Source organism: Ovis aries, chromosome 24 (assembly GCF_016772045.2).
Source record: "Ovis aries strain OAR_USU_Benz2616 breed Rambouillet chromosome 24, ARS-UI_Ramb_v3.0, whole genome shotgun sequence".
In the NCBI taxonomy this organism is placed as follows: domain Eukaryota; kingdom Metazoa; phylum Chordata; class Mammalia; order Artiodactyla; family Bovidae; genus Ovis; species Ovis aries.
The window spans coordinates 35,946,303-35,968,425 of NC_056077.1; the positions used below are offsets into that span (position 1 = coordinate 35,946,303).

The 22,123-nt window shown below is 52.3% G+C and overlaps 1 protein-coding gene across 3 annotated transcripts; it reads left to right on the forward strand.

The window, feature by feature from the left end:
• The first annotated feature begins 10,173 nt into the window (after positions 1–10,173).
• LOC101122246 (2-acylglycerol O-acyltransferase 3) lies at positions 10,174–21,204 on the forward strand. 3 transcript variants are annotated; one of them, XM_027961519.3, is made up of 11 exons: positions 10,174–10,429; positions 10,880–12,069; positions 12,961–13,130; positions 13,687–13,922; positions 17,033–17,884; positions 18,540–18,647; positions 18,904–18,974; positions 19,242–19,446; positions 19,757–19,931; positions 20,502–20,704; positions 20,795–21,204. In XM_027961519.3, the coding sequence occupies exons 5-11, from the start codon at positions 17,758–17,760 to the stop codon at positions 20,947–20,949; spliced, it is 1,044 nt and encodes a 347-aa protein (XP_027817320.2). In that variant the 5' UTR covers positions 10,174–10,429; positions 10,880–12,069; positions 12,961–13,130; positions 13,687–13,922; positions 17,033–17,757; the 3' UTR covers positions 20,950–21,204. The 3 variants fall into 3 exon arrangements, with proteins under 3 accessions (XP_027817320.2, XP_060261607.1, XP_060261606.1); XM_060405624.1 differs by adding an exon at positions 10,691–10,766 and having other exon boundaries at positions 17,033–19,446; XM_060405623.1 differs by lacking the exon at positions 10,880–12,069 and having other exon boundaries at positions 17,033–19,446.
• The last annotated feature ends 919 nt before the right edge of the window (positions 21,205–22,123 follow it).

Consider the following 22,123-nt stretch of genomic DNA (forward strand, 5'->3'; position numbering starts at 1 on the left):
TAGGTTTCTCAAGAGGCAGGTCAGGTGGTCTGTATTCCCATCTCTTTCAAAATTTTCCACAGTTTATTGTGATCCACACAGTCAAAGGCTTTGGCATAGTCAATAAAGCAGAAATAGATGTTTTCTGGAACTCTCTTGCTTTTTCCATGATCCAGCAGATGTTGGCAATTTGATCTCTGGTTCCTCTGCCTTTTCTAAAACCAGCTTGAACATCTGGAAGTTCATGGTTCACATATTGCTGAAGCCTGGATTAGAGAATTTTGAGCATTACTTTACTAGCGTGTGAGATGAGTGTAATTGTGCGGTAGTTTGAGCATTCTAGGGTATTGCCTTTCTTTGGGATTGGAATGAAAACTGACCTTTTCCAGTCCTGTGACCACTGCTGAGATTTCCAAATTTGCTGGCATATTGAGCGCAGCACTTTCCTAGCATCATCTTTCAGAATTTGAAATAACTCCACTGGAATTCCATCACCTCCACCAGCTTTGTTCATAGTGATGCTTCCTAAGGCCCACTTGACTTTTCATTCTAGGATGTCTGGCTCTAGGTGAGTGATCATACCATCGTGATTATCTGGGTCATGAAGATCTTCTTTGTACAGTTCTTCTGTGTATTCTTGCCACCTCTTCTTAATATCTTCTGCTTTGGTTAGGTCCATACCATTTCTGTCCTTTATCGAGCCCATCTTTGCATGAAATGTTCCCTTGGTATCTCTAATTTTCTTGAAGAGATCTCTAGCCTTTCCCATTCTGTTGGTTTCATCTATTTCTTTGCATTGATCGCTGAGGAAGGCTTTCTTATCTCATCTTGCTATTCTTTGGAACTCTGCATTCAGATGCTTATATCTTTCCTCTTCTCCTTGCTTTTCACTTCTCTTCTTTTCACAGCTATTTGTAAGGCCTCCCCAGGCAGCCATTTTGCTTTGTTGCATTTCTTTTCCATGAGGATCGTCTTGATTCCTGTCTCCTGTACAATGTCACGAACCTCCGTCCATAATTCATCAGGCACTCTATCTATCAGATCTAGGCCCTTAAATCTATTTCTCACTTCCACTGTATAATCATAAGGGATTTGATTTAGTTCATACATGAATGGTCTAGTGGTTTTCCCTACTTTCTTCAATTTAAGTCTGAATTTGGCAATAAGGAGTTCATGATCTGAGCCACAGTCAGCTTCCGGTCTTGTTTTTGCTGACTGTATAGAGCGTCTCCCATCTTTGGCTGCAAAGAATATAATCAATCTGATTTTGGTGTTGACCATCTGGTGATGTCCATGTGTAGAGTCTTCTCTTGTGTTGTTGGAAGAGTGTTTGCTATGACCAGTGTGTTCTCTTGGCAAAACTCTATTAGTCTTTGCCCTACTTCATTCTGTATTCCAAGGCCAAATTTGCCTGTTACTCCAGGTGTTTCTTGACTTCCTACTTTTGCATTCCAGTCCCCTATAAGGGAAAGGACATCTCTTCTGGGTGTTAGTTCTAAAAGGTCTTGTAGGTCTTCATAGAACCATTCAACTTCAGCTTCTTCAGCATTACTGGTTGGGGATAGACTTGGATTACTGTGATAGTGAATGCTTTGCCTTGGAAATGAACAGAGATCATTCTGTCATTTTTGAGACTGCATCCAAGTACTGCATTTCAGACTTTTTGTTGACCATGATGGCTACTCCATTTCTTCTAAGGGATTCCTGCCCACAGTAGTAGACATAATGGTCATCTGAGTTAAATTCACCCATTCCGGTCCATTTTAGTTCGCTGATTCCTAGAATGTTGATGTTTACTCTTGCCATCTCCTGTTTGACCACTTCCAATTTGCCTGGATTCATGGACCTGACATTCCAGGTTCCTATGCAACGTTGCTCTTTACAGCATTAGACCTTGCTTCTATCACCAGTCACATCCACAACGGGGTATTGTTTTTGCTTTGGCTCCGTCCCTTCATTCTTTCTGGAGTTATTTCTCCACTGATCTCCAGTAGCATATGGGGCACCTACTGACCTGGGGAGTTCCTCTTTCAGTATCCTATCATCTTGCCTTTTCATACTTTTCATGGGGTTCTCAAGGCAAGAATGCTGAAGTGGTCTGCCATTCCCTTCTCCAGTGGACCACATTCTGTCAGACCTCTCCACCATGACCTGTGCGTCTTAGGTGGCCCCACACGGCATGGCTTAGTTTCACTGAGTTAGACAAGGCTGTGGTCCTAGTGTGATTAGACTGACTAGTTTTCTGTGAGTATGGTTTCAGTGTGTTTGCCCTCTGATGCCCTCTCGCAACACCTACCGTCTTACTTGGGCTTCTCTTACCTTGGGTGTGGGGTATCTCTTCACGGTTGGTCCAGCAAAGCGCAGCCACTGCTCCTTACCTTGAATGAGGGGTATCTCCTCACCGCCACCCCTCCTGACCTTGAATGTGGAATAGCTTCTCTAGGCCCTCCTGCGCCCGTGCAGCCACCGCTCCTTGGACATGGGGTTGCTCCTCCCAGCTGCTGTCCCTGCCCTCAGGTGGTGGGTAGCTCCTCTTGGCCCTTCCTGCGCCATCACAGCCTGGCACTCTCGGCCGCTGCCCCTGATCTGGGACGTGGGGTAACTCCTCTTGGCCGCCGCCCCTCGGGCATAGGGTCCTCCCGACTTCTGCCCCGACCTCAGACGTGGGGTAGCTCCTCTCAGTCGCCCGCACTTGTGTGCCGTGAGGATGTGAGGATACCCACGTGTAATTCCCACAATCCTAATGGTTTCACACTTGCTGCCTTAAATTGGGAATCAGGACCCTGCATTCTCCTCAAGAGAATTCATTCTGCTGCCTGAGCTTGCCTAAGTCTCTTCTCTTAGCTTGGTCCCATCTCCCTTGTAAATAAAGGCATGTGCTAAGCTAAGAGTTGTTGGGCCTCAGGATGGAGTCTGAGAGTGGAGTTCCCCGGAGAGGGAAGCTTGCAGAGCTGCCAGGATATAGGTGGGTGGAGACCACAGAGTAGAGAGTGAAATACTGTGAATACGTGCTGACAAGCGTCAAGGGTACCTGCTAGCAGGGAGGGTTGGAAAGATCCTCAGTGACAGAAATGCCAGAGTTAAGTACATACCTGCTTTGGCATCTCCTCCCATCCATATGTGAATTATCAACATTTAAAGTCTTAAAAAATGGAGACTTCCAAAATAAGAGCCAAGGACTTGACTACCATCATCACCATCGCCACCATCACCCCAGGCATGGCACTTTGATAGTCAGCTTTGACAGTCTGTGGGGCCTATGTGCTTAGAGAATTCTTTGATGAGTGTCCAGTCCTATCACCTAACTGGCTTTTGGTCTGTATCCATGACTTAAAAAGAACTTGTTGGAGCGTAACTGAATGCAAGTCTTTGTCTTCCACTGTCTTGAAGAAATTTATTCGGTGGAAGAATTTTCTTTTTCCCTGGATGAAAATCTTGGCAGTCCTCTGACTTATCTGTTACTTCTCAGGTGACAAGTTCCACATTCGCTTAAGTTTGGTACCTTGAAATGCTTAATCGCTGTATCAATCAACCCTTGTGTCCTCATCTGAGGGTAGCAATTTCCCATCTCCAAGCAAGGGGGAGCTAGCTGCAAGGAGGGTGCTTGCTGGCCAGAAGAGGCAACTGGGGGAAGAAAGAATAGAAAGGGGAGGAGCAATGTCTTCTTTCTACCTCGTTTACCAGCTTCTGTGACTGGTCCCCTTGGTGTTGGAATATGGGGGAGAGGAGAAAAGGGGCTCAAAGTTCTGGGCTGTGCTGTCCTAAGTCAGCAATGTGTTCTCTGAGCTCCAGATTTTTGAACTCAATTTCTTTCCCTTGTGGGTTATTTCATGGATTATTTAGAGTTGTCTCTTAAGGTCCCTCTGGGAAGCAACAAAGGCTAGAGAGGGTGAGGAAAGAAAGGAACCCTCCTACTCTGTCAGTGGGGATGTAAATTGGTCCAGCCACTATGGAGAACAGCATGGAGGTTCCTTAAAAATCTAAAACTGAGCTCTCATATGACCCTGTGATCCCACTCCTGGGCATATATCCAGAGAAAAACATGGTCCTAAAGGACACATGCACCCCCAATATTCACTGGAGCACTGCTCACAACGGTGAACCTGGAAGCAACCCAGATGTCTGCTGACAGAGGAGTCGATCAGGAACATGTGACACATGTATGTGATGAAATACTACTCGGCCGTAAAAATGAGTGAATTCAGGTCATTTGTAGTGATACGAAGTCACCTAGGGTCTGTCTTACAGAGTGAAATAAGTCAGAAAGAGAAAATGAAGATCGTGTATTAATGCATATGCATGCACTCTAGAAACGTGGTACTGATGGGTCTGTTTGGAGGGCAGGAATAGAGACGAAGACGCAGAAAGTGGACTTGGCGACCCAGGGCAGAAGGAGAGGGTTCATAGAGCATGATGCCTTGAGAGGGCAGCACTGACATATATACACTAGCGTGTGTGGAGTGGGTAGCTAGTGAGAAGCTGCTTTACATCACAAGGAGCGCGGCTTGGCCCTCTGTGATGACCGAGAGGCGTGCAGTAGGGGTGGGGCGGGAGGAAATCTCAAGAGGGAGGGGATACATGTATACGTATAGCTGATTCGCCTTGTTGGACACCAGAAACTGGGACTTCCTAGGTGGCACTAGTGGTAAAGAGCCAGTCTGGCAACGCAGGAGACACAGGAGATGCGGGTACAATCCCTGGGTTGGAAGATCCCCTGCTGGAGGGCATGGCCACACGCTCCAGTGTTCTTGCCTGGATGACCCCATGGACTGAGGAATCTGGTGGCCTATAGTCCCTACAGTAGCAAAGAGTCAGACACGACTGAAGCGACTTAGCCCACACGCACCGCAGAAACTAACAAGGGGCAGGGAACAACGGATTCGCTCAAACTTGGAAAAGGAGTCTGTCAAGGCTGTATACTGTCACCCCACTGATTTAACTTCTATACAGAGTACATTATGCAATATTCCAGGCTGGATGAATCACAAGCTGTAATCAAGATTGCTGGGAGAAATATCAACAACCTCACATAGGCAAATGATAGCAAATGACCCTAAAAGCAGAAAATAAAGACAGACTGTTTCCAACTAGGAAAAGGAGTACGTCAAAGCGGTATATTGTCATCTGCTTATTTACCTTCTATGCAGAGTACATCATGAGAAACACTGGGCTGGAGGAAACACAAGCTGGAATCAAGATTGCCGGGAGAAATATCAATAACCTCAGATATGCAGATGACACCACCCTTATGGCAGAAAGTGAAGAGGAACCAAAAAGCCTCTTGTTGAAAGTGAAAGAGAAGAGTGAAAAAGTTGGCCTAAAGCTCAACACTCAGAAAACAAAGATCATGGCATCTGGTCCCATCACTTCATGGGAAATAGATGGGAAACTGGAAACAGTGTCAGACTTTATTTGTTTGGACTCCAAAATCACTGCAGATGGTGATTGCAGCCATGAAATTAAAAGACTCTTACTCCTTGGAAGAAAAGTTATGACCAACCTAGATAGTATATTCAAAAGCAGAGACATTCCTTTGCCGACTAAGGTCCATCTAGTCAAGGCTATGGTTTTCCCAGTGGTCATGTATGGATGTGAGAGTTGGACTGTGAAGAAAGCTGAGTGCCGAAGAATCGATGCTTTTGAACTGTGGTGTTGCAGAAGACTCTTGAGAGTCTCTTGGACTGCAAGGAGATCCACCCAGTCCATTCTAAAGGAGATCAGTCCTGGGTGTTCATTGAAAGGATTGATGTTGAAGCTGAAACTCCCATAGTTTGACCACCTCATGCGAAGAGTTGACTCATTGGAAAAGACTCTGATGCTGGGAGGGATTGGGGGCAGGAGGAGAAGGGGACAACAGAGGATGAGATGGCTGGATGGCATCACTGACTCGATGGACGCGAGTCTGAGTGAACTCCAGGAGTTGGTGATGGACAGGGAGGCCTGGTGTGCTGCAATTCATGGGGTCGCAAAGAGTCGGACACGACTGAGTGACTGAACTGAACTGAAAGAGCCACTTGATGAAAGTGAAAGAGGTGAGCGAAAGCTGACTTAAAAGTCAACATTCAAAAAACTTGAGATCATGGCATCCAATCCCAGCACTCATGCCAAACAGAAGGGGAAAGAGTGGAAACAGTGACACTTTATTTTCTTGGGCTCCAGAATCACTGAGAATAGTGAGTATAGCTGTGAAATTAAAAGGTGCTGCTGCTCCTTGGAAGGAAAACTTGACAAACCTCACAGCCTATTACAAAGCAGAAACATCACGTTTGGACAAAGGAGCATATATTCAAAGCTATGTTTTTTTTTCCGATAGTCATGGATGGATTTGAAGGTTGCACCATAAAGAAGGCTGAGCACTGAAAAATCGATGCTTTCAAACTGTGGTGCTGGAGAAGACTCCTGAGAGTCCTTTGGACTGCATACAGATTAAACTACTCGATCCTAACGAAGGAACCCTGAATATTCATTCAAAGGAGTGATGCTAAAGCTGAAACTCCAGTACTTTGGCCACCTGAGGTAAAGAGCTGACTCACTGGAAAACACCCTGATGCTGAGAAAGATTAAAGGCAAAAGGAGAAGGGGACAACAGAGGATGAGATGGTAGGATGACATCACTGACTCAATGCACATGAATTTGAGCAAACTCGGGGAGATGGTGGAGGACAGGGGAGATTGCAGCCCTGCAGTCCGTGGGCCACAAAGAGTCTGACAGCACTTAGTGATGACAACACTGCCTCCCCGACAACAACACGCTACTGTAAAACAATTAGACTTCAATTAAAAGAATAGTAAAATTTAAACAGAAAAAGTCACATTCTGGAAAGTCCCTGGCAGTCCAGCAGTTAGGACTCCAGATCTCAGTGCCCAGGGTCCAGGTTCATTCCCTGGTCAGGGAACTAAGTATCTACAAGGCGAGGCACCGCCAAACAACAACAAGACAGGTGAGTTTCCCTGACCTGGAAACGAGCTGGCTCCGTTGAGCACACTCATAATCACGGTGAGGACAGGCCCCAGCCCACTTGGAGGGCGTGCTCAGAGCCCAGTGGGCACTCTCTTGGAGGGGCTTTCCAATCTTTAGCCTTTCCCACAAAGCCCTTCCCTCTGGAGGTCTCCCCACAGAGGCCTGAGCTAGGTTTAGGTAACAAACCCTCCTACAGGTCCTCTACCTCTTAGGGCCCATATCCAGGTGACAAACGAGGAACCCTGTTACTCAGGGTTCACACACACAAGGCGACCCCCACTGACACAGACGTCTGCCGGCCCTGCAAGCCACAGGGAGCCAGTCCCAACCTTCACAAATTCCAAACAGCTTCCTCACCCTTAGACGCTCCGCCACATCCCTGATCCCCCGTCTTGTCCTACTGGTGAGAGTCCTTGTGCCCAAGTAGTGGTTATACTTTCCTTGTGGGGCTCCTGATCATGATGGTCTGTTGTGCTGGTCAGCAGAAGGGGCCGAACCAGGGCAGAACCCAGATCAGGGGTCAGGGCCAGGAGATTAAGCCAAAAGACGGTAATATCAGAGCCACAGTGGCCCCTGTGTGACTCCCTTCTACAGAAGGCCAGCCTCCTCCAATCACCTCCACCGGGGGCCTCCAAGTGTCTGCCCTCCTGCAAAGGATCTTCTCCTTTCTGGGCCTGGCTGAGTCCTTGAAGCCCTGAGAACTCCCGGACTGGCTCTCTGCTTCCTGATGCCAACTGGGAGAGAGGCAGTCCTGGGATCCCTGGATTGAACAGATTGGGGCTGAATCTATGGAAGAGACAAGAGGGCACAAGGGGGATCTGGGGCTTAAACTTCTGAAATCAGAGTCCTTCCACGTCGTGCCCCCACCTCCAGTCCAGGGGTGCCTGGCTGCCTTGCTCCTTGTACTCCCAAGCCAGGCTTGGATCCTAGTGGTCCTCAACCTGGACGGGCTTGACAGAGAGAGAAACATACCTCGGGAGGAGACCATATCTCTGCCTAGGTCCACACTGGGCCGTCTGGAGACTTTTCCAAGACCACCTCCCCATCTCGGAGAGGCACTCTGGAACTCTGTGCTGGGTGCGAGCTGGGCTTCAGGGTAGACTCTTGGGACAGTCACCCCCAAAGTCCAAACATGGCACCCCCACCCCCCTGGTGTGCCCCTGTGTCCCCAGCTGGAGGCACCACAGACTTGGGTCCCTCCCACAACTACCTCTTGGTGGAGCTCCCACCCTCTCGGAGTCCAGGTCCTTGGGGTCTTCAGCACCCTCAGCACAGAGACCAGAGGCTTTTCCTGCCTCTTGCCTGGCCTCTGGCCCCACCTGCTCCAGCTGTGCCATCGTATCCATCTTCCTGTCTTCCGGGACTACATCCTGCGTGCTGGTGAGCAGGGGAGCCCTGGGTCTCAGGACCCCAGACCCTGTGGTCACCTCCTCGCTGCCCTCCTCCCTCTGGGGGCGCCTGGTCCAGCTCCATCTCCCAGTGCCCTCCTCCCTCTTTCTGGAAGACTCAGATGGCAGGCCTTCCTGCCTCCCCAGGTTTGGTGTTGCCTGTAAGGCCCGTGCCTCCTGTCTCCTCTCCAGGCCCGGTGGCCGTCCTGGCCAAGGGTTGGCCGCTAGAGGCCCTGGAGACACAGCCTGGATCGCTTTGCTTTCGCAGCTGCAATCAGAGGGATTTCTCAAGTCAGCGAGGGAACGCGGGGCCTACCTGCAGCCTCTGGGGCACCGCTGCGGGGGAGGAGTGCAGAGTTCTGCTGGCAGGCAGCCCCTGCTCTCCCTGGTCTCTCGAGTGCCATCCTCTCTTTGGGGAAGAAGGAGATCTAATTTCAGACCGGCCCGGCGCCTGGGTGAGAAGCGCCGAGGGTCCCTCCGCTCTTCCCGTCCCCCACCCCGCAACCCCCCGGGGCCTCCTCCCGCCCTTCCACCGGCCCATCGGCAGGGTCTCCGCTCCCTGCTCTCATGCCTGCCAGCCGGCTACTCCCAGGCTGAAGGTTCCCAGACTGTTGCCTGCATTCTTGGCTGCCAGCCTCGTCCCCAGGCTGGCCTCTCGCAACTCCACCAGCCCTGAACTCTGTCACAGTCGATCCCGGTGGGAGAGAAGGGGCCTTGCAGGAGGCTCTGTGACCACCTTTCATGTCTCCTGGTCCGGGCACAGTGGGGGTCCCCGACCCTGGTACAGCGAGCTTGAGGCCCAGCAGCGCGCAGGCGCACACGGTCTACATGGAGCTGCTGAGGCAGCGGTTGGAAAAGGACAAGGCGCCCTGCGGCATCCCGGCACACAGGCACCGCGTCTTCACCTAGGGGCACCTCTGGGCCCCAGCAGCTGCCTGGATGACTGTGCTGGAGAGTGAAATTAAAGGCTGGACCTTGCTGCATCAGGGTCTCCCCTAGTGGCTCAGTTGGTAAAGAAACCGCTTGCAGGGCAGACACCCAGATTCAATCCCTGGGTAGCGAAGATCCCCTGGAGAAGGGAATGGCAAGCCCCTCCGGTATTCTTGCCTGGAGCGTTCCAAGGACAGAGGAGCCTTGGTGGAAATCAATAGTCCATGGGTCGCAGAGAGGCAGACACGACTGAGCGACTAACACTTTCACGGTGCATAGGAGATTTTTAGGGCGATTAGGATACCCTGTATTTTATGTAATGGTAGATGTATTTGTCAAAACCCACAGAACTGTGGGACACAGTGAGGGAGCCTGAATGGGACCTACGGACTTTAGCTGACAGTCCTGGGTCAAGTGTTCCATCAGTTGTAACCAACATCCCTAATAATGCAAGGTGTTCACAACAGGGTAAAGCACAGGTGGGCTGTGTTCCATATTAGAACGCTATTTTCTGTAGAGCTTTTACATAAATGGAAAAAATGGTTTAAACTATTTTTAAGTAAATTCAGCTTTTAAAAAAAGGTGGGAACACACCTGCGGTGTGTGTTTGTTTGTTTTGGCAGAAGTCCCCATGCCCGGCCTCGCCTCCCAGTGGCCTAGATACTCCAGGAGACCCACAGACAGAGCATGGGCTCACGTTAAGGATCAGCTGTCTACTCCAGATCACACATCTCCACTGGGTCCCAGGGGGTGTGTTCTCTGGCTTCTTCAGATACCTCCCCGCCTCGAGATTCCTAAATATTCCTAATGATCCAAGCACTGGACCTGGGCGGCACGCCCCATACACCGCCAACAGATTGCTCAGTCTGACCCATTCGGATTCAGTCTGACCCACTGGAGAAAGTCAGTGATCACTGTGAGGAGGCTGGAGACATCTGGAGTCCGGATCCCAGGGTCTCCCCATCCACACATTGCTTCCCATCCCAGCAATCCTGCGGAAGCCCCAGGGGCTTAGCCACTCACACCAGTAAGCCTTCCTGGGCTCCTACTGAAACCTTCATCCCTGCCCCCCGAGGACCTGGAGCCCTGCAGCAGAAGGGCAGTGCCTGGGAGCCTCCACCGCCCAGCCATCTTCCCGCAGCATAGAAACCGTGGACAAACAGGGCTCGAGGTACTGAACGCCTAACAAAGCGCGCTCTCTTTCCTCTTCATGGGCGAGGGGAGCAGGGCATGCTTCCACTGCGACAGAAGGAAGAGGAAGGGTGGGGGAAGAAAGGTTGGAGGCCCACCTGCGTGGAAGCCCTTGGACAAAGGGAAGGGAGAGGACACAGGGCAGGCTGGGAGATGGGCAAAGATCTCACTGGTGAGCAGGAGGCGAGAAGTCAGTGTGCTTCCGACAGCTAATTCATTTTTCTCCCTCATCTTCCCCCAGGCCCTTGCTTGTCTCTCCTCACCTTCTGCCTCCTCTTCTCCTCACTCCGCGGTTTCTCTGTTCTCCACTCCATAAGGTTTGTTTCTGGGCCGGAACACACCCCAGCAAAGTGAGCACTAAACAAGGGCCATGTAGTGAGAGGTGATGAAGGGTGTCTCCAGGAATTCTCCCCCCTTATCTCTGCCCTAGGAGGAAGGCGTTCTCAGTGGATGAGGAATTGGACTGTTTGGAAACACCTGAGGGATTATTTCCCCACTGAGGTCACAGGCAGTCCGTGAACTGTGAACTTCCAGATGTTCAAGCTGGCTTTAGAAAAGGCAGAGGAACCAGAGATCAAATTGCCAACATCTGCTGGATCATGGGAAAAGCAAGAGAATTCCAGGAAAACATCTATTTCTGCTTTATTGACTATGCCAAAGCCTTTGACTGTGTGGATCACAATAAACGGTGGAAAATTCTGAAAGAGATGGGAATACCAGACCACCTGACCTGCCTCTTGAGAAACCTATAAGCAGGTCAGGAAGCAACAGTTAGAACGGGACATGGAACAACACACTGGTTCCAAATAGGAAAAGGAGGACGTCAAGGCTGTATATTGTCACCCTGCTTATTTACTTTCTATGCAGAGTACATCATGAGAAACGCTGGGCTGGAAGAAGCACAAGCTGGAGTCCAGATTGCCAGGAGAAATATCAATAACCTCAGATATGCAGATGACACCACCCTTATGGCAGAAAGTGAAGAGGAACTAAAGAGCCTCTTGATAAAAGTGAAAGAGGAGAGCGAAAAGTTGGCTTAAAGCTCGACATTCAGAAAACGAAGATCATGGCATCTGGTTCCATCACTTCATGGGAAATAGATGGGGAAACAGTGGATAGAGTGTCAGACTTTATTTTTTGGGCTCCAAAATCACTGCAGATGGTGTCTGCAGCCATGAAATTAAAAGATGCTTACTCCTTGGAAAGAAAGTTATCACCAACCCAGATAGGATACTGAAAATCAGAGACATTCCTTTGCCAGCAAAAGTCCGGCTAGTCAAGGCTATGGTTTTCCCAGTGGTCATGTATGGATGTGAGAGTTGGACTGTGATGAAAGCTGAGCTGACTGTGAAGAATTGATTCTTTTGAACTGTGGTGTTGGAGAAGACTCTTGAGAGTCCCTAGCACTGCAAGGACATCCAGCCAGTTCATTCTAAGGAGATCAGCCCTGGGATTTCTTTGGAAGGAATGATGCTGAAGCTGAACCTCCAGTACTTTGGCCACCTCATGCAAAGAGCTGACTCATTGGAAAAGACCCTGATGCTGGGAGGGATTGGGGGCAGGAGGAGAAGGGGACGACAAAGGATGAGATACTTGGATGGCATCATCGACTCGATGGACGTGAGTTTGAGTGAACTCCGGGAGATGGTGATGGACAGGGAGGCCTGGCGTGCTGCGATTCATGGGGTTGCAAAGAGTCACACACGACTGAGTGACTGAACTGAAGGTCACAGTTCACCCTCCAAGGGATGCTCTCCTCCTCCCTCTCCCCTTCCCGCCCTCACCTCCTCACCCCTCCCCATGCTGGAGTGTGAGCCCTGGCTGCCTAAGTTCCCACACTGGGCAGCTTTTGCGATGGTGTTTCAGAGGGGACCCTCGTGCACTTGACCCCATTGTTGTACCTTGAACCCTGAAGTCTGTTAGTGTAGAGGGAACTCTTTACAGCTGGTATCCTGCTTTCTCTACTCCTTTCTTATCATCCTCTCCACCTCCAACAGCTGGGGACCACCACAGAGTTGGCCCCCATTGGGAACTACTTGCTGGTCCCCCATCTCATGGGACCACCAGCGTCAGAACCTTCTGTAGCTTCTGCACTGAGAGCACAGGGTTCTCCCACCTGACCCCGGGGCTTTGGCCCTGGTCCGGCATGATGAATGGCATCTTCTACATTTCTGTCTATCGCGAAGACATGATGGGCTATGGTGGGTCTTCAGCTCAGTGGGAAACTGCAAACTAACCCCCTGTCCATCAGAGGTGCCCCCAACCACCACCTGGAGCAGGAACCTGACGGGAACAGGGGCTGGGCGCACAGTGGGCTTTAGAGGATAGCTTTGGAGCAAGTGTCCTGCCTCCTTAAAGGGAGAGGTGCAGGGCATGCTGACGGGGCACAGGGGTAAGGAGTTTGGAAAGAAAGGGATGGTTATCTCAGCCTTCCTGTGCCAACAGGTAGGGTGAATGCATAGGGAGCCAAGTAAGGGACTGTAAAATGCTTGCACACCCTCTTTCCTCCAGGGCTATGTTCTGCAAGCCACCAGAGACTGGATTTTATCCTGTTCCAGCCCCAGCTCGGCCAGGCTGTGGTCATCCTGGCTGGGGGAGAACTCCCCTGTGTGCCCTCCAGGGGAGCACTGCCTTACTCTCTGGAATCGTAAAGGCTTCGTCCGCCTGGCACTAAGGCACGGGTGAGCTGGGGCCCAGCCGGGGCTGCCTTCAGTGGTCAGAGCCTCACGGTGTTTCTGGGGACCTGCACGCTATCCCTACACACCCACCCCCTGGAGGTGGGCTGTGTGTCCCCAGAGCTTCCGCCGTGACCACCTACAGGGTGATCCTGGCAGAGCTTGGGTGTTTCTCTGTGCCCACCACCGGTGTGCATTCTCCGGGTTCCTCCCACGAAAAGAGAGATAGGGTGACAGTGCTGGTCACAGGACCCTGGGGCTCACATGCCCTCTGTTGAAATTCTTCCTGACAACCTCGCAGGCAAGACCTTCCAAACTCATTCACTTGTGAAATAGTGTTAGTGCTCCCCTGGCCACCGTGTTGTAACTGAGACCGTATCAGAAAAAATATACAGGAAGGCCCTGCATCAGTCTTCTTAAGAAATGTAATTCCCGTCTCCCAGATCTATCTTAGTAGAACTCTCTTTGCCTCAAATGGACTTGGGAAGTAGTAACCAATGGGGGATAATCTGGGGGTGTTCCTAGGGGCCCTGATGTCCTCTTCTCGCCTCCGTCTTCCCAGGTTCACTCAGGTGCCCATGTACTCCTTTGGTTACCTAAATCCAGATATAGGGCCTAGGATTTACGAGAATGGAGCCTTCACAGTTAAGCCTCCTGCGCCAGACTCCTGGCAGCATCTGTTTCAGACCACCTTCAAGCAGCTCATGTACTTTTCTCCTTGCATCCTCTGGGGCTGCGGTCTCTTCTCAGCCAAGTCCTAGGGCCTGGTGCCCTTGGCCAGACTCATCGCCTCTGTGGGTAAGTGACCAGCTCCAGGGAAGAAGGCCACTATGAGCAATGTGGGCAGCCGAGATTCATGCCTTGACCTGTGTTCCCCTGTCCCTGAAGTGGGCCGTCCCATCCCGGTGGCCCCTGTCCCTGCAGTGGCCACCCCATCCCGGTGCCCCAGTGCCCGCAGCCCCCCGAGGAACAGGTGGACCGCTATCACGTGCTCTACATGAAGGCTGTGGAGCAACTGTTGGAGGAGCACAGGAGAGCTGCGGCCTCCCGGCTTCTACTCGCCTCACCTTCGCCCTGGCCTCACCCCTCCCCACCTCCTGGCCCTCCCAGCCCCTGATCCCAGTGCCCGAGCCGCCCACCGGCTGCCATGCTACTGTGCCAATAAGAGCCAGTTCTCTCACCACTGCTTCGTAGAGTCTCTCTGGGCGTGAGCCTGCCCACGTGGGTTCCATCTCCACCTGATCGAGACAGACTCCCTGCCTGAGACTGACAGCAGGGCCCTGAATTCTGCCCCCAGAGACTGAGTTCTGCTCTCTCGGCTTCCACCTAATCTCTTCCCTTGGCTGGGCCTTTCTCCCTCTAAATAAAGGCATCTGCTTAGCTAAGAGTTATAGGGCCTAGAATGGTATTGGGGAAGGTAGATCCCTGAAGAACTATTCTCTGAAGTGTGGACAGGATTAGGTGGGTGCAGACAGTAAGGTAGGTGGTGAAATACTGTCAACAAAAGCTGACATGGATCAAGAGTACCTCTCGGAAGGGAGAGTTGGAATGAGCCTTCGTGATAGGAAAGAAAGAGTTAAGTACACAGCTTCCTTTTGCCTCTGCTCCCATCCTTCCTGTTGCCTCGGGGCTGGGAGCTCACGTGATGCAGGGGTTTATTTTACCATATGAAGCCCTACTGCAAGCCCAGCATTAGGTCCACCTGACCTCATTCACTCAGTGAGAAGGGATTCTTGGCAAAACTAACTTATTAGGATCAAAAACTTTAACAGAGTTTGGCAAAAGAAGAGCCAATGAATTTATCACTATCGTGTCCGTCAACACCACCATCATCATCACAGGCATGGCACCAGTGAAATATTGTGAGGGACTTTATGTGATCCAGTGGATGGGAACCGGCCTGCCAGTGCCGGGGACGCAGATGGGACCCCTGGTCCGAGAGGATCCCACGGAGCGACTAAGGATGCCAAGGACCAACTAAGCCCAAAGGCCACAGAGACTGAATCTCTGTGGGGACCAGGAGCCGCAACCCCTGAGCTTGGAAGCCACAACTACTGAAGCCGTGAGCATAGAGCCTGTATTCTGAAAGTAGAGCAGGCTCCACGATGAGAAGTCCATGCACAGCAAGGCAGAGTAGCCCCATTGGCTGCAACCAGAGAAAGGCCTTGCACACTAACAAAGACCCAGCACAGCCAATGATAAACAGATAATTTGAAATATTTGCAAGACTTTTTAAATTTTATTTTCTTCTATTTTATTTTTAGCTGCGTTGGTCTTGCTTTTACATGCCGGGCTTTCTCTAGTTGCCCAAAGCCAGGGCTACTCTCTACTGGCGGTGCACGTGCGTCTCGGGCCCTGGCTTCCGTGTTGCTGAAAACAGACTCTAGAATGCTCAGGTTTCGGTAGTTGTGGCTCCAGCTAAGTAGTTGGAGCACGTAGACTTAGTTGCCTCACGGCATGTGGAATCTTCCCTGACCAGGGATCGAACCCATACCTCCTGCCTTCCCAAGAAGATTCCTAAGTGCTGGACCACCAGGGAAGTCCAATTTGCTTTTCATTAAAAAATTATTTTAAAAAGTGATGATCCAGGAATTCCCAGGTGGTACAATGGACGGGACTGTGAGTTCACAATGCCTAGAGCCCTGGTTCAGTCCTTAGTCAGGAAGTAAAATCCCACAGGGCACGGCGGAGCTCAACAACAACAACACGAAAGAACACTTTCCTTGACCTGAAAGCTGCCGGTTCACCACCTCTGGTCATTGTTGACCTGGGCCATGGTCATCGTGAGGACCAGCCCCAGTCCACCTGAGGGTGTGCCCAGCGCAGTGGACTCTCTCTTAGAGGGGCTCCCCAGTTCCTAGCATTTCTGAAAAAGCCATGTCCCTAGAGGTCTCTCCACCGGGGCCTAAGCTACTCCTTAGGGATTAAAGCTTCCTGCACATCCTCTACCCCTCAGGGGCAGGCTACGGGGTTAAACGGGGAGCCCTGCTATTCAGGGTACACACCCACATGGCAAGCCCAACTGGCACAGACCTCTGGCCCAGTGAGCCCAGGGACCAGCTGGAGTCAATGCCCAGATCCCAGATCAGATCATTGAGCTTGCAGATCTGCAATCAGAAGGGATTTGTCAACTTGGCAGAGGGGGCGGGGTTGGTAGCCGGGCCTAGCCTCTGGGGCAAGGCTGCTGGGGAGGAGCCCCGCCTCTGGGGCCCAGGAGTCAGGAGTCCCCTGTGCCCCCAGAGCCTCCCCGGTGCCAGTCTTCTCTTTGGGGGAGAATGAGGCCTTCCACAGTTTCTGAACGCACCGGGGTTCTAGGTGGAAAGACACAGGAAACACTGGGCCGCTGCTGAGAGTGGCTCTACGAATGTTCCAGGCCCCAGGGCCTCCTCCTGCCCTTCCAAACCTGAAACTTCTGCCTGCTCTGCTCCCAGGCTCCCCAGCCCACACCCCACTCCCGGGCTCAAGGCCCCTGCATGGTTGGGAGGTGAAGGTCGCACGTTGGGGCCTGAATACTTGGTGCCAGCCCCGCCCCCAGGCTGGCATTTGGCCAACCCACCAGCCCCGAACTCTGTCCCACTGGATCCCTTGAGAGGGAAGGGCACCTCAAAGCATCTCAGTGATCACCCCTCTTGATCCTCTTCTGCCCAAAGCCGGGGCCCCCATCCCGGTACAACTGGGTGGGGTGTCGGGGCGGAAGGGGTACTTCAGCACATGCACACGCGCTGCTCTGGGTCTCCGGTCTCAGTTGAGTGGCTCACAGCTGTTCCAAGATCAGACCCCATGCTACCCGGTCCCCGCCCACGGACACCTCCTCTTCATCAAGTTAGCCTCCGGCCCCTGAAGGAGTGTGGCTGGCGACTGAAATTCAACCTGGGAATAAACTTGTGTGTTGGTGTGTTTCTCCTCAGGGTTGAGATACCGGCGCTAATTAACGCCTCTGAGTGGCCTGCTGCTGCTGGTACTGCTGCTAAGTCGCTTCAGTCGTGTCTGACTCTGTGTGACCCCACAGACGGTAGCCCACCAGGCTCCACCGTCCCTGGGATTCTCCAGGCAAGAACACTGGAGTGGGTTGCCATTTCCTTCTCCAATGCATGAAAGTGAAAACTGAAAGTGAAGTCGCTCAGGAAGTGTCCGACTCTTCGTGACCCCATGGACTACAGCCTTCCAGGCTCCTCCGTCCATGGGATTTTCCAGGCGAGAGTACTGGAGTGGGTCGCCATTGCCTTCTCCATCCAAGTGGCCTAGACACTCCCAGACCCACAAACACTAGGGTGTGCTCGTCCAGGAAGAATCAGGGCTGGGACCCAGTGGGTGGGCTCTCTGGCTTCTTCTGCAAAAAGAAGCACTCCCGCCCACAATGATTTCTAATGCACCGAGGGCTGGGCCTCCAGGGCACGCCCCCTAGTACATCTCCCAGTCGCAAGAAGGGACCAGCCCAGTCCAACCCACTGGAGAAGTTCATAAGTGAGAGCAGACTGGAGACTTCTGGGGCTCTGATGAGAGAGTCTCCCCACGCACACAGCCCCCTGCAAGCAATCCTGGGAGGCTCCAAGTGCTTGGCCACTCAGACCAGAAAGATTTCTTGCGCTCCAACCAAAGCCTTCGTCCCATTTTTTCTGGTTTGGGAGCCCTGATGGCTGAAGGGGAGCACCTGGGAGTCTCCACCACCCCACCACCCACCCCCAGCATGAAAACCCTAAAGAAACAGTGGTTAGAAGTACTGAGCACCTACCAATATGTGCTCTGTTTCTGCTTCCTGGGTAAGGGGAGCCGGGCAGGGGTCCAGCTGGGAAGGTGGCAAAAGGGGAAGGTAGAGGGAGGAAGGCTGGAGCACCCCCTACTGGACCACCAGGGCAAAGGGAGGGACGTGAGGTCTCTCAGTCCTGTCCCACTTTTCCCCACCCCACGGACTGTAGTCTACGAGGCTCCTCTGTCCATAGGATTTTCCAGGCAAGAATACTGGAGTGAGCTGCCGTTTTCTTCTCCAGGGGATCTTCCCGACTCAAGGATTGAACCTGGGTCTCCTGCATTGCAGACAGATGCTTTACCATCTGAGCCACTAGGGAAGCCTAGGGCAAAGGGATGGTTTAGTCGCTAAGTCGTGCCCGACTCTTGCGACCCCATGGACTGTAGCCCGCCAGGCTCCTCTGTCCATGGGATTTTCCAGGCAAGAATACTGGAGTGGGTTGCCATTTCCTTCTCCAGGAAATCTTCCCAACCCAGGAATCGAACCCGGGTCTCCTGCATTGCAAGCAGATTCTTTACCAACTGAGCTGCCAGGGAAGCCCAGGGCAAAGGGAGGGACGAGTCAAAGTCTAGCAGGGAGACAGGCAACAATCTCACTGGTGAGGGGAGAGGGGAGAAGTCACTGCGATATCACAATCTAACTCATTTTGCTTTCTCACCGTTCCCCAGGCCTTTTCTTTTCCCTTGCTGGCTTCCTCCTCCTCTTCACCTCGCTCTGGTATCTCTCTCTTCTCTACTTGGTATGGTTATTCCTGGACTGGGACACACCCCAGCAAGGTGAGTGCTAAGCAAGGGCAGGAGGAGGAGGGGGTGACAGAGGACGAGACGGATGGATGGCATCATGGACTCGGTGGACATGAGTCTGAGCAACCTCTGGGAAACAGTGAAGGACAGGGAAGGCTGGCATGCTGCAGTCCATGGGGTCACAGAGAGACACCAGTTAGCAGCTAAACAGCAAAAGCAAGGGCCTGGGTAGAAGGAGGTGATAAGTGGTGTCTGCAGCGATTCTGCCCCCCTTATCTCTCTGCCCAAGGTGGAAGGCGTTATCAGTGGTTGCGGAACTGGACTGCTTGGAAACACCTGAGCGATTATTTCCCCCTTAAGGTAACAGGTCACCCTCCAAGGGATGCTCCACTCCTCCCGCTCCCTTACCTCCCACCTCCTCTCTCCTCCCCATGATGGATTCTCACCTCTGGCTGCTTACGTTCAGGTAACGGGGCAGGGGGTGGGATGGTGTTCCAGACTGGACCCTCGTGCCTTTGGCCCCATCTTATCCTGAGCTCTCAAGATCTTGGTGGGGAGGGACGCCCTTTCAGCTGGGCTCTTGCCTTCCCTGTTTTCTTGCCCTCATCCTGCCCCCTGCCGCCACAGCTGGTGAAGACAGCAGAGCTGCCCCCAGACAGGAACTACGTTCTAGGATCCCACCCACATGGGATCATAGCCGTCGGAACCGTCTGTAACTTTGCCACAGAGGGCACTGGCCTCTCGCAGGTCTTCCCAGGGCTTCGGTTCTCACTGGCCGTGTTGAATTGTCTCTTGTACCTTCCAGGCCATCGAGAGTACTTTCTGTCCTGTGGTGAGTTTGAGCTGAGTGACAGAGGGTGACCCCACCCCAGTCTGGCCAGAGTGACCCCCAGTCACCACCCACCCCAGGCACTTGGCTTGACTTGGCCTGGTTCACAATGGGGGTCAGGGGGTGGCTTGGCCCCAAGCGTCCTGCATCCTTGCTGGGAGAGGCACTGTGGGACACGTGGACAGGGGCACGGGGTAGGGAATTCGGAGAGAATGGGATGATGTCGAATACTCAGTGTGCTAAAGGGACAGCAGAGGGACTATGGAGCCAGTGAGGGGGTACCAACTGTCCCTGAACCTCCTCATGCCCACAGGAGCGTGTTCTGTGAACCGTCAGAGCCTGGATTATGTTCTGTCTCAATCTCAGCTGGGCAGGGCTGTGGTCATCGTGGTCGGAGGGGCCAATGAAGCCCTGTATGCCGTCCCGGGGGAGCACTGCCTCACTCTCCGGAATCGGAAAGGCTTCGTCCGCCTGGCACTGAGGCACGGGTGAGCGGGGGCCCAGCCGCGGCTGCCTTCAGTGGGCAGAACCTCACCGTGTGTGGCCGTCTACCCCCTATCTGTACACTTCGGCTCCCTGGAGGTGGGCTGTGTGTCCCCAGCGCTTCCATCGCGCCCACCTCTAGAGGGCGCTCTAGGCGGACCTTGGGTGTTTGCTCTGTGCCCAGCCCTGGTGCCCATTCCCCAGGCTTCCTCCCACGCAGAGAGAGACAGGATCACAGTGCGAAGCGCTGGACCCTGGGGGCTCCTATGCCCTCGGCTCCCATTCTTTTATGATGCCCCCTCACAGGCAAGACCTTGCACACCTCTTACTTGTGAAACAGAGCTAAGGCCCGCCTTGCCACCACGTTGTAGTTGAGACTGTGTGAGAAAATAAATATGAGAAGGTCCAGGACACACTGGGCTTAAGAAAGAAAATCCCTTCATCCAGATCTTTCTTGTAGAACCATCATTTGCTGCTAATGCCTAGGAAAGTGGGAACCTATGGGGGAGGAGTTTGGGAGGGCTCCTCGAGCCCCTGATGTGCCCAGCCATTTTCTCTTACCCCTCCCTTCCCAGCGCCTCCCTGGTGCCCGTGTACTCCTTTGGGGAGAATGACATCTTCAGAGTTAAGGCTTTTGCCCCAGACTCCTGGCAGCATCTGCTCCAAGTCACCATCAAGAAGCTCCTGAGCTTCTGTCCTTGCATCTTCTGGGGCCGTGGTCTCTTCTCAGCCAAGTCCTGGGGCCTGCTGCCCCTCGCCAGACCCATCACCACTGTGGGTGAGTGCCCATGTGCAGGGAAGAAGGCCACTATCAGCTGTGCATGCAACCCAGGCCCCTCCCCTGACCTGTGTCCCCCTGTCTCTGCAGTGGGCCGCCCCATCCCGGTGCCCCAGTGCCCGCAGCCCACCGAGGAGCAGGTGGACCACTATCACACACTGTACATGAAGGCTCTGGAGCAACTGTTTGAGGAGCACAAGGAGAGCTGCGGCCTCCCGGCTTCTGCTCGCCTCACCTTCATCTAGCCCTGGCCTCACCCCTCGCCACCTCACAGCCTGGCCCCCGCCCCCAGCCCCTAATCCCAGCGCCTGAGAGCCCCACCTACTGCCATGCTACTGTGCCAGTAAAAGTAAGCTTTCTCACCTCTGCTTGATAGAATCTCTCTCTTTGAGCAAGTTTGCCCACGTGTGTTCCACCACCACGCTAATCGACAGAGACTTGCCGCCTTAGACTGAGAGCTGAGCCCTGAATTCTCCTAGATATTAAATTCTGGTCTATCAGCCTCTGTCTCATCTCTTCCCTTGGTTGGGGCCTTTCTCCCTCTGTAAATAAAGGCATCTACGTAGCTGAGAAATATAGGACAATCAAAATGGTTTCGGGGAGGGTAGATCCCAACGGGCTAGGCTCTCAAGTGCAGACAGGAGGTGTAGGTAAGTGACGACAATAGGGTAGCTGGTGAAATACTGTGAGCAAAAGCTGACAGGGGTCAAGGGAACCTTTAGTAGGCAGATTTCGATTGATCTCTTGTGATAGAAAAGAGAGAGTTTCCTATCTGCATCTCCTTCCTATTCCCTGGGGGCTGGGAGAGCATATGAAGCGGGGATTTATTTTACCATATGAAGCCCTACTGCAAGCCCAGCATTAGGTCCACATGAACCTCATTCACTGGGTGGGTGAGAAAGGACTCGTCCCAAAATTACCTTATTAACATCAAAAAATTTAAAAGAGTTTAGGAAAATAAGAGCCAACCAATTTATCACCATCATGTCCATCACCACTATCATCCTCACGGTCACGGCACCAGTGAAATACCAAGGATCCCTGAAACACTGGGAGGGACCTTATGTGGTCATAGCATCCTTTGACTTACGTGCCTCCTATTGCTGACTATCATTGTGCCTGTATCCATGACTTAAATGAGAAGCACTTTTTGGAAAGTAGCTGAGTACAAATCGATTTGCTCTCCACCATGCTGGAAATTTTATTCAGTGGAAGAATTTTCTCTTGTCCAAGCGAAAACTCTTAGCAGTCTCATGAATTATCTGGGTCGTTCTCAGGTGACAACTTCTACATTCACTTAACGTTCATGTCTAGAAATGTTCAGGTGGGTTAGCAATCAACACTTGGATCTGCATCTGAGGCTGGGAATCCCTGGTAACTCAGGTGCTAAAGGCATCCCTGCTGGCTGAGATGTAAATA

Coding starts and splice junctions, on each gene's coding strand:
- LOC101122246 (XM_027961519.3), top strand. CDS start 17,758: ATGGCTGAAGGGGAGCACCTGGGAGTCTCCACCACCCCACCACCCACC. Junction 18,975..19,241: donor GCGATTATTTCCCCCTTAAG/GTAACAGGTCAC, acceptor CTGCCGCCACAG/CTGGTGAAGACAGCAGAGCT. Junction 20,705..20,794: donor CAGACCCATCACCACTGTGG/GTGAGTGCCCAT, acceptor CTGTCTCTGCAG/TGGGCCGCCCCATCCCGGTG.